At 35.5% G+C, this 12,545-nt stretch overlaps 1 protein-coding gene across 18 annotated transcripts in view; it reads right to left on the bottom strand.

The window, feature by feature from the left end:
- The window catches only part of FIP1L1 (factor interacting with PAPOLA and CPSF1), a 66,314-nt gene that overhangs the window by 15,996 nt on the left and 37,773 nt on the right, over window positions 1-12,545 (bottom strand). For 11 of the 18 annotated variants that reach the window (XM_043447610.1, XM_043447592.1, XM_043447594.1 and 8 more), the window contains one exon: window positions 736-762. The exons of the other annotated variants lie outside the window; for them this stretch is intronic. In XM_043447610.1, the coding sequence (XP_043303545.1) occupies window positions 736-762 (27 nt within the window). The remainder of the gene's footprint in view (window positions 1-735; window positions 763-12,545) is intronic. 18 annotated transcript variants of the gene reach the window in all.

Genomic DNA, 12,545 nt, shown 5'->3' with positions numbered 1-12,545 from the left:
TTAAACTCTATTTACCAAGGTCATTTTGAATTTAGACCCACCCTTCCAAGCACTGTCACCTCTCATCTCTTTACATTTCATGACTTTTAATACTGAACTTCATAAACACACTTGCTATCACAGCTGCATCACACTACAAAAGAAAAAAAAAAAAAAAACCCTGAAAAACTGTAAAAAAAAAAACCAACACTGGGCCGCATGTTACACTCCTGTTGATCCTATTCTTACAAGAGTGAACAATTAAACCACTGCTCTATGAACAATCATCTGAACAGCTGTCAACCTATCAGTGTGGTTCAGAACATATTTTCTCACAATATTGAGTTACGTCAGGAGGGTAAAAACAATCAGAAACCACATGATAAAATCAAGATAAATGGAACTTTCTCTTCTCTTGCAGTCACTTCATCATATAAAAAATTCTTTGGTTTGAAAAAACAATTTTTAATAAAAATTTTCTTTTTAATCCTATACTCTGTTTTCTTCAATAAATTGATATGGTAAGAATTTTCTCAGAATCTCTATTTCTACAGAAATGGGTAAGACAGGTATAAGAAAACTAAATATCTTAATCAAAACTGGAATGAAGCAAAGGCAGAGCTGAAAATAGGACCTTGAAATCCCAATAACCTATTTTATATTCTAACCACATCAACACCGTCCCTCCTGTAACTATAAGAGCTTGAAATTTCATGTTTATTAACAATGATGGAGAAAACATGAAAAAAGTTTTACCTGGAGGTGGTACAGTTATTGGAATACCTAAAAAACAAGTGATGAAATTTAATATAGTAACTGGATTTCAAAACCTGTTATGTACTTATGCCATCACGAAAGAAAACTTTGAAATAAAACCCCTCGCCTCATCGTCCTGGCTTATTCACTCAAAAGCAGCATTCTGTTTTCTTGCAGAGGACCAACAATTCGAGTATAATATCAGACTTCCTGATGAAAACCCAGCCTAACAACTTGATAACAAGATTTCCCCACTAATTGTAACCATGAACAAAGTGAGACGTTAGTTTAAAAAAAGCACCCTTGTGCACACACAAATATCAAACTCCATAAAATTAACACTAAGCTTGATAATCAACATCTGATCTTGTTATTTTAACAGTATAATAGGCAAAGTGGTAATGGGCTTATCTTAAATACTGCAGGTAGTACAAGGTAACTCGGAAGATGATGGATATTCACTTTAGTAAAGCTATGAGGGATGTTCAAGTATGGACATGAATTGTTTTTCTATTGTTGACAGGAGTGTGGAAAGGTTATTATTTCCCTTGACTTGTGGGAGTAGAGACAAGGGATATAGCCAATTCATAAATTTACAACCCTAGGGCACACTAAGATGAATGTGAGTGGTTTACTTCAACAGAAGTCAGTAAATACTAATTTGAGTGACTCTCACTCGCACACGTTATAATCTTTAAAGGAATAAACTAGGTATAAACATTCTCAATTTACACTGGTCAAGAAAGTGAAAGTGTTAGTCGCTCAGTCGTGTCCGACTCTTTGCGACCCCATGGACTATAGCCCACCAAGCTCCTCTGTCCATGGAATTCTCCAGGCGAGAATACTGGAATGGGGCCATTCCCTTTTCCAAGGGTTCTTCCTGACCCAGGGTTAGAACCTGGGTCTCCTGCACTGCAAGCAGATTCTTTATCATCTGAGCCACCAGGGACTCTTCGAATGTGCCCTTAAATCCTAATTTAAAATTTACATGTCATGCAAATTATAATTTTCTTATTTGAAGAAAAACGACTTTCTAAGTATAAAAATTTCAATATGAAAAGCTTTTTCAAGGAAAATGTTAAATCATAAAGAACTTCAACAAAGTCAGAATGGTTTACTAAATCCTTTCTTAAAAAACTGCATCAAAACTATTCCCAAACAGGAAAAAGTAACCTAAATTCATTAACTAAGAACATAGGAAAAAATAATGAAAAAAATTGCTTTCAAATGTTTGCTTGTCAATGGAAACATCTGCTAATAATTTAAAATTTTTCTATGCATGTTTTACCAGATTAAGAGGTTTATTTCAAACAGAACTTAAGGAACTAAGTAGGCCTTAAAATGGAGAATGAAGCACCTTATTTAACCACCCATGTAATAAAAGGATATGGTAAACTCAAACCAACAAGACTGAAAAGATAAATAACGCAGTGGTCATGTTTCAAAAATCATTGGGCATCCACAAGTCTACTAAAATGAGCCACTCCATGGTAATTCCCGTAACTCCTGAGGCACCTCCCTGCTTCCTACATTACTAAACTAGAAGAGTCCAGCAAACAATACAAACTAACAAAAGGTCCAGACACCACACTAAATGGGGAATTAAGGAAGGCAGAGTATATTAAATGCTCTTAATAGCTACTATTACTTGATCTTCATTAGAAGATTATAGATTTTTTAGGGTACTACTGAACTTCACTACATGTCCCAGTTCTAAATACGTGACTATTTAATTCATGACCATTGTCCTAGGTAGGGTAAGGTAACCATGCTGATTTCAGCAACCCACTCTGTAATCCTAATAACTTTACCCAAGTAAATACATCAACAGCATACATCACTTAAGCTAACTACAATGTGAACTCATATAAAATAACTAAGAAAATACTATTCAGCCCTCTCAACATTTAGACCTCAAAAACATTTAAGTTACCAAACTTTCACAAAACATAAAAATAAAAGAATATAACCAAACTATTAAGTGTGCTATGAAGACAGTTAAAATTACAAACATTCTGCTTTTAATTTCTCTTACTACAGTAGTATCATAAGACAGATTCTTTTAAAAAATCAACTGAAAGGAATTAAGAACACAAAAATTATGCTACATAGATAGATACGGATGTCTTTCCAAACAATACCTACACATTAGAAAGTTGGCATGAGAACTAGAGAAGACCCTTTGTGTGAGATGTATATCTCATCTAAGATAATTCAAATCTTAATTTTGATTTAAAGTTCACTGAAACAGAATTTCAAAGTTGATGAAACACTATACGATCCATTCTTTTGACAATTAGCAAGTATATTTTAAAAATGCTACTTAAAAAGTTTAATATGTAATATAATGTTATACCAACACAATTCTCATCTAGAAAATCACTATTTAGTATTTGACTTTTGTTAACAAGAGGGAACAGTAAAATGAAAGATAAAATTCACCTCAAAATTCCCTGTCCTGTTTCTCCCGGCACTCCCAACTTTCCTGGCCAACACACGTGCTGCCCAGCCAACAGATTTGAAATACACAAATCACACATTGTGTTTCTGTATCCTTTATCTTTAAAATGAGCAGCAGAAACAAAATGTTTTCCTGGAAAATTCTGCATACAGCAGTAAAATTAAGGTTTCTATTACTGGCCAAAAGCTTTTGGAAAAGTTATATTCAAGTTCTAAAGGGAATGAATAGATGGGATTTTGAAACTTTAGTGACCATCAGAATTACTTCAAGAATTTGTTAAAATACAGATTGCTGGGCCCATCCCCTGGAACTTCTGATTCAGGAGGTCTGGCGTGAGGCAGAGAATCTGCGTTCCAAACAAGGAGATGATGATGTTGCTGACCAGAGACCATGTTTTGAGAATCACTGGATTTACTGCAGAGCTACTCAAAATGTATAAATTCCACTTCAAATTTTTATTAAACAAAGCATGTGCCACTGTGAAATAAAACAGTACAGCTGTATGACAGCCTATACTGTAAAAGAAAGAGAATAGGACTTAACTTTACCAGTACGTAATATGAACTTTTAAATGTAAAGAAGTGTAAGGGTGAGTGGAGGGACTGTTAGGGGGTTGAAGGAACTGGTACAAAGAAACAGAAAGGCAGCACGCCAGCAAAACATCACATCAAAAGGAATTCAACTACATTTAAAATTCATTATTTTTAAAATTCTCACAAAAGTAATAGCTCTGTATTCAAGTTAAAAAATGGAATAAAAATTATCTATGAATTCATTCTTAATGTATCCCATCATTATTTTACATAACTAAGGCAAAAGAAGAGTTCTGCGATAGGAGACCTCCAACTTGGCTTCCAATGATTCCCGCCTCCTGGTATTCATGTCTTCTTATACCTCTGGTATTTATATCCTCCCCTTGTAGGTGGGCTAGATAATGATTTATTTCCAACAAATGAAATACAGCAAAAATGATGGAATGTTATTTCCATGACTGGGTTACAAAAGAGACAGACTTCTATTTTGCTGGTTTCTTCTATTGTGTTCTCAGCATTCATGCTATGATAAAGCAAACTACCATGGTGGAGAGGAAGTGAATCTTTTTAACAAAGAAGTCAGTGATTCTGAACATGAGTCTTTTCTTAGCAAGTCTTTGAGATGAGCATCTCAAAGTCTGTGAGAGACCTTGAAGCAGAGGACCAGCTAAGTTGTCCCCACATCGCTAATCCACAATCACTGTTCAATAATAAACGTATGTTGTCTTAAACCATTGCACTCTACAAAAGTAATCTGTTGTGGATCAAGAGCTAACTGATACATATAGTAACCAGCTATCAACTACTTATTATTTCTCTATTCAGTTCAAATGAAAGAAAGAAGCACAGCAGAATAATGTGAACTACGCTTTCTATTTCTCACTTGGAAATTATAACCTTCATCAACACTTCAGTTCAGTTCAGTTCAGTTCAGTCTCTCAGTCGTGTCCGACTCTTTGCGACCCCATGAATCCAACGCTGGTATGTTACAAACTCCAAAACCCCTAACCAGTTGCCTCAAGTCTCACAAATTACTACTTTCAAGTCATCAAGCTCATAGGTAAATACTGCACACACAAAAAACTGAGTACACAACATCAAGGTTTTTAAAAACCTTTAAATATGACCTTCCACCACATGCTTTTCTATGTACCAGTGTTTTAAAGATTACACACACATACATATCATCTACAATCTACACTTAAAAAATATATGAGGTAGAATACTTATAAACCTATAAAGTAAAACAATTAATTACAAGGTACAGCAAGGAATGGGAGTAATTTGAAATGAAACATTGTGTTAAAAGGCACTACGGGAAAACAGTGTGGAGATTCCTTAAAAAACTGGAAATAGAACTGCCATATGACCCAGCAATACCACTTCTGGGCATACACACTGAGGAAACCAGATCTGAAAGAGACACATGCACCCCAATGTTCATCGCAGCACTGTTTATAATAGCCAGGACATGGAAGCAACCTAGATGCCCATCAGCAGATGAATGGATAAGGAAGCTGTGGTACATATACACCATGGAATTTTTACTCAGCCGTCAAAAAGAATTCATTTGAACCAGTCCTAATGAGATGGATGAAACTGGAGCCCCTTATACAGAGTGAAGTAAGCCAGAAAGATAAAGAACATTACAGCATACTAACACATATATATGGAATTTAGAAAGATGGTAACGATAACCCTATATGCAAAACAGAAAAAGAGACACAGAAATACAGAACAGACTTTTGAACTCTGTGGGAGAAGGTGAGGGTGGGATGTTTCAAAAGAACAGCATGTATACTATCTATGGTGAAACAGATCACCAGCCCAGGTGGGATGCACGAGACAAGTGCTCCAGCCTGGTGCACTGGGAAGACCCAGAGGAATCGGGTGGAGAGGGAGGTGGGAGGGGGGATCGGGATGGGGAATAAGTGTAAATCTATGGCTGATTCATATCAATGTATGACAAAACCCACTGAAATGTTGTGAAGTAATTAGCCTCCAACTAATAAAAAAATTAAAAAAAAATAAAAAAATAAAAAAAAAAAGGCACTACGAACACTTAAAGCATCAGAAATGGTAATCAGCATACCCTACACCTAAAAAGTAAAAAAGATAATTTTACATTAACTATAAAATTGGTGAATTATTTTATCTTTATTACAATCTCTTACTCTTCCAATTATAAAATAACCTAAAAGCCTACGGAAAACAAAAATTCTATGTTAGACAAAAGCATCTCAGATTAGAAATATCAGTATTTTTACTTGTAAAGGAATTAAACTCTAAAGGCAAAATGACTAGAAGAGTAGCATGAATGAAAGCAAATATTAAATCATAATTAAATTCTACAATATACAGCATCTATGCTGGTGAAGAAGACTCTGAGAGTCCCTTGGACTGCAAGGAGATCAAACCAGTCAATCCTAAAGGAAATCAACCCTGAATATTAAGGACTGCTGCTGAAGCTAAAGCTTCAATACTCTTAGCAACCTGGTGAGAAGAGCTGATTCACGGGAAAAGACTTTGATGCTGAGAAAGACTGAAGACAGGAGAAGGGGATGCAGAGGACAAGATGGTTGGATGGCATCACCAACTCAATGGACATGAGTTTGAGCAAACTCTGGGAGATGGTAAAGGACAGGGAAGCCTGGCGTGCTGCAGTCCATGGGGTTGCAAAGAGTGGGATATGACTGAGCAACTGAACAACAAATGATGTATTGAAAATATAACTATTATAGAGGGAGCATCCACAGGGAGAAAAAGACATTCAAAACACTCAACATCCTAAAGAAGCTTTTACATGCTATTAAACTTAAATTGTGCTCATTACAGACAATTAGCGTTATACCCTATTTTGAGTTTACTGAAAACACTGATAGACTATTGTATTTTTTTAATATAGAAAACTACAACAAAACAGAAAATGAAAACTTCTTCAAAAACCCAAGAAATTATCTCTCAAAAGTTACTTTTGGAAACTACATTTTTAGTGCTTACATTTTTGGCAAATAGAATAGATTAACCTGCAGATTTGCCATGTAAGACCAAAAATCTTGATGAAACTATAAAATCAGCTTAATGTTATACTCACAAAATAACTTCTCAACTAAAGGGACAAAATTATACTTCCTCAAGGGTGCAGATAATATTCACTGAATATAAGTCAACCTTCTGCAAAGTAGCAGTTCTCAAAGTACTAGCTGGAGCTTCCTGGGGGGTCCCTAAGGCCCTTCTAAGAATCTGAAAGGTCAAAACTCCTTTCATAAAAATGCTAGGATGTTATTTGCCATCTTCATGCTCATTCTCTTACAAATGTGCAATGAATTTTTCCAGAGGCTACATGACACGTGGAATCACAACGGATTTAATGCGAAAGCAAACGGGAGAGTCCAGTTTTCTGTATTATGCCACATGAGTAAAGAGATTTACAAAGAGTAAAAGAAGGCCATTCTTGGCACTAAAATTTTTTGTCCTTCTGGAAGAATAATTTTTCACTAAAATGTTATCTTAGTATGTAATTGGATTAGACATACCTTAAAAATAGTAAATAAAATATCTTAATTTCTTCGGCTTAATTTCTAATAAAAAATGAATATATCACACATAAAGAAAAGCTCTTTGAGGTCTGCAGTAATTTTTAAAAGTATAAAGGGATCTGTGACCAAAAAGTTTAACAGCCACTGCACTAGAAACCAGATTGCTAACAGGAAAATAATCAAAAGACAATGAAAACCCTGAGGAAATACAGAAAAACTGTAGAAGTGAACTGCTTTTCTCCCTAGCCCCATGTGTCATCACTAACTCAAATTCAAAATATTTAAGGAACAAACAAGATTTTTAGGTTCATATAATTTGTAGTACTAGATGACTACTAAGATGCTAATTGTCTTACCTACCTAACAAAAGTCTTTTAGGAAAAAAAATACTTTGCTATAAAATGCAGAATTTTATACATTTTGAAATCTAGCTGAAGAGCTAAACCCTATGCATGCATGCATGCTAAGTTGCTTCAGTCATGTCTGACTGTGTGTGACCCTACGGACTACAGCCTGCCAGGATCCTCTCTGTCCATGGAATTCTCCAGGCAAGAATACTGGAGTGGGTTGCCAGTCCCTTCTCCAGGGGATCTTCCCAACCCAGGAAACAAACCTGGGTCTCCCACTCTGCTGGCAGATTCTTTACTGTCTGAGCCTCTAGGGAAGCCCACTAGATTCTATATCCAATTTTAAAAGCAGAGATGACTTATCTATGGTCTGGGCTGCATCTCCGTAAAGCAAAGAGCCTTATTCAACTTAGCAGAATTCTACTCATGTGCTAGATTTCAATTGTTTCCAAGACTTAACAAAACAATACTCATATGAGCCTTAACACTGATTAAGGTAACAAGACAGGAGTTAAACTGACTCTTCCCTTCTCTTGTTCAACAAACTAAATTATATAAAAATGATCATAAAATATGACACTAAAAGTAAATTAACATTTAAAATCTAAATTAAAAATCTATCATAAAATGTAATACAGTTTGACCAAAGTTTAAAAATCAGTCTATTTACAACTGCAAATTAAAATGTTAAAAAATAATAATATAAACCAGACATGAAGGACAAATCCTGTATGATTCCACTTATATGAGGCACCAAGAGTAGGCAAATTCAGAGAGACAGAAAGAAGCCACCAGAAGCTACAGGAGGGAGGAAGGTATTATGTTTAATGAACATACAGGCTTTGTTATGAATGATGGAAAAGTTTTGGTATAGATAAGGGTGATGGTAACACAGCATTGTGAGTGTACGTAACGCCACTAAACTGTACAATTACAAACAGGGAGGATGTAACTGTCAATCTTATGTCATGTTATCACACACACACACACCCACCCACACAAAATCAACTGCTCTATAGTATCAATCCTTCCAATTCTACAATTTGTCTTCAAACATGCAAGTATCTAAAAACTGGTTTAATCAGTAAGCAGACTTCTTAACACAAATCAGGCAAACAATAAAACCTCAATGACTGTTGCTGTTTGGTCACCAGGTTGTGTCCGACTCTTTTTCAACCCCATGGACTATAGCCTGCTAGGCTCACTCTATGGGATTTCTGAGGCAAGAATACTGGAGTGGACTGACATTTCCTTCTCCAGGGATCTTCTTGACCCAGGAATTGAAGCTGAATCTCCTGAATTGGCAGGCAGACTCTTTACCACTGAGCCACCTAGGAAGCCCCAAACCTCAATTAATTGAATTAAAAAAATAATGTCTGATTCTTACTTTTTTAGCTACTTTTTTTTTGTAGCTGAATAAAATAGGCATTCAAGCAAAATTGTCTATGTTCGAATTCTGGTTCTGCTACTTTCTAGCTATTGATTCCAGTTTTCTCATCTGTAAGACCAGAATAGTATCTACTTCAGATGGTGTTGAGAACCAAATTGAGCTAAAACATAAAATGTGTTCAGAACAGTGCTTTCAACAGTAGCATTCAATAAACATTAGCTTTTATTTCTATTATTACTCAGTGAAAGCATGAAAGCACACTAATAATGTGCGTCTGAAAAAACTCATACAATAGAAAGTATTTTCTGGATTACTAAAAATAACAGATTTTCTGAAAATTAAGGAAGATCTTGAATAAATTACAGTGTTTGTTTTCAAGTTACTATCAGTATGGTAGCAAGGAACCACATTACTTTTCCATTCAGAAAAGCTAATCCAGAAGTCACAACATTAATTTAGTACGAAAGTCCCTTACATGCTTATTGTACTCGCCAATACAAAACCTCCTCTACTCTTTAGACAAACCTACTGTGGCCAGAAGTATGACTTTGTCTGTTATAACAAGACTTCACATATGTTGTAGATGTGTGTTTGAGGGGGAGAGGAAACAACATCTCTCTTTTCTGTTAACTATTTTACAGTGAAAGTTTCTTGAATGAAGCAGCTTCCCTGGTACCTCAGTCGGTAAAGAATTTGACTATAATGCAAGAGACCAAGATTCGATCCCTGGATCAGAAAGATCCCTTGGAGAAGAAAATGGCAACCCACTTCAGTATTCTTGCCTAGAAAATCCCGTGGACAAAAGGCTTCAGTCCATGAAAGTAAAAGTGAAGTCACTCAGTCGTGTCCAACTCTTTGGGACCCCATGGACTGTAGCCCACCAGGCTCCTCCGTCCATGGGATTTTCCAGGCAAGAATACTGGAGGGGGTTGCCATTTCCTTCTCCAGGAGATATTCCCAACCCAGGGATTGAACCCGGGTCTCCCGCATTGTAGGCAGATGCTTTACCGTCTGAGCCACCAGGGAAGTCCTGGGGTTGCAAGAATCAGATACAAGTTAGCAACTAAGCCACCACCCTAAGTGTCTATTCATGCAATAAGCCACATCTGTACACCTCCAAGAGTTGATCATAAATGTCACCCTCCACACCAGGGTGCTTCTGAGTGAATAAAAACAATTAAGCTGGGACAATAGGTTTAATAGGACTATTCCAGACAAATCTGGATTAACCCCAAATTAAGGGCATAATACAACATCACTATATTTGTTCCATCATATACAGCTCTACATTCTTAAAAACTTAAGCATTTGAAAGCTGATGTTAACAAAGGCAACATTAGAATGTTTAAATTAATTCTCCAAAGAATTATCCCATTTTTCCTTTCAGTATTTCTCAAGAAGGCAAAAAGAAAACCCAAGGTTTCTGTAAGACAGAGTACTTTTAAAAGTAATACTTACGAAAAGACTGCTTGAGCCACATCTTTCTTTCATTAGCCACTTATGATTCTTAAGGTGATCTAAATTATAGCAAACTCTACAGAACATGCTGTAATCATATGACTCTGTGGCAAATGGTAACTGTAAATGTGGCTTTAATCACTGCCTATGTTCGTTCATCTGGTATATATATTAATGCACCCATACTGTTGTTTAAAGCCAGTGCCCACTCTGACTGATAAGAGCTTGTGTGACTGCACCAACTGTCAATCTGAAAATGTCTTTGGTGTTACGGATACATGAATATGCTGCTAACTCAATTAGCTAACATATGTAGGGAATGTCAGGTATCCACAGGGTCTCTGTGATTGGCACTGCAAGGAAACACAAATGGAAATGCACAGCTTATGCTCTTTCCAACAGCTCACAATCTAGTAAAAATAAGGAGTAATCCAGACAGTCTCAACTTACAAATATTTGGTTTTAACATGAACTGGTATCTTTCCCTCACTATCACCCCTAGCAAATATACCAGTTAGACTATGACCACATGCACTGATCATCTTTTAGTTTCATTATTTCATATTTTCTCTTTCTCATAGGACAAAAGACCCATTATGAATCATTAAGTCCTCATTATTTTCTCTTTTCATTTAGTTAATTCTCACCCCATCAAAGATCCCAACCAATATATACTGCTTAAACCAGCATGAGAATTCATCTGAATTTGTATTCCTTAAATGCTGACAGGATGACACGGAAAGGTAATATAAGGATAAGCATCAAAAGAAATCTGTACAGTTGTTAAAAATATGGAAAGCATGCAACTGAAAATTAACATTAAATAGCTTAAACAACAGAAAAATAATCAGTGGTACTCTACGGTATAATTCCATAGGTAATCTAAACATTTTATTAAAAGATTTGTTATCCTTAAAAACACAGATCATATGGCAAAGAAATGAAATGTATTTTACCATTTTGAAAAAGAACACACATCCAGATAATGCCACTGCCTATCAATCTCCTACAGAGCTTCTAAATATTCTTACACCAGTGAGGTATTTATTCCTTTGTTATTATTTTGTACCACTATTTTCTCACTTACTTTAATAACGTGTTAAAGAATACCTGGGGATATACTATACTAGGCAGTAAAGAAAATTCTTTTAAATCACCTTTAGTAATTAGTAATGTTTAAATAAGATTACAAAGCAATGTAAAGACTATGACCACATGCACTGATCATCTTGTAGTCTCATTATTTCCACATTTTATCTTTCTCATAGGACAAAAGACCCATTCATGAATCACTAAGTCCTCATTACTTTCTCTTATCATTTAGTTAATTCTCACCACCTCAAAGATCTAAGAACCACAGGTTGAATCTTAATTTCTGAATGGTTTCAGCTTCAGAACAACCAATTTATTGTCAGAACAAGAAATTCACTGAACTTGAGAAATAATGCAGTCTGGAGTAAGCAACTCAAACCTATCTAATCTTCTCTTTCTACTATTTTTGAGACAACAGATTCCCTAAAGCCATAGTCATGTTTCATAATTTTCTTATCCTTTTTGGAAAGCAGAGGTAATCTCAGAAGGAAATCAAAGGTGCTGTGGTTGTGGGGCTGATGCAATAGCTGAATTTTAGAGGAAAAGGATGAATATTACAAAGGATTATTCAGATCCCTTAAATGCCTCTGTACTCTAATCAGAACTGCCACCTTTTAAAGACAACTCTCTGGCAAATGCAAACTGAGTGAGTGAATGTGGCTCTCTAGTATAAACTGATTTTATTAATAAAAAGCAAATTTTTACGTATGTGGCACATGTAGTTCTGGTTAGGACCAGCAGCTAATTTTGAGCACTTATTACTGGAGGTCTCCCCAGGAAGAAAATAATTATCTCAATCTGGTTAGTAAACCGGCTAAGGGATATAAATATTAAAAGCCTATTGTGAATAAAATAACAAAGGCTATCAGACAAAAGTTGAAAGTATACAATTAGGGAATTATTTGTGAATTTTTTTCTATTACCATTGATCTAGCTTTTAATAAATCACCAAAAGTGGCTGAGAATATCATAAAAACTGACATTAATTTT

The sequence above is a fragment of the Cervus canadensis genome, chromosome 26 (genome assembly GCF_019320065.1).
Source record: "Cervus canadensis isolate Bull #8, Minnesota chromosome 26, ASM1932006v1, whole genome shotgun sequence".
Classification (NCBI taxonomy): domain Eukaryota; kingdom Metazoa; phylum Chordata; class Mammalia; order Artiodactyla; family Cervidae; genus Cervus; species Cervus canadensis.
The sequence above is the reverse complement of the archived record's forward strand: the minus strand, read 5'-3'. Positions and strand labels throughout refer to the sequence as shown.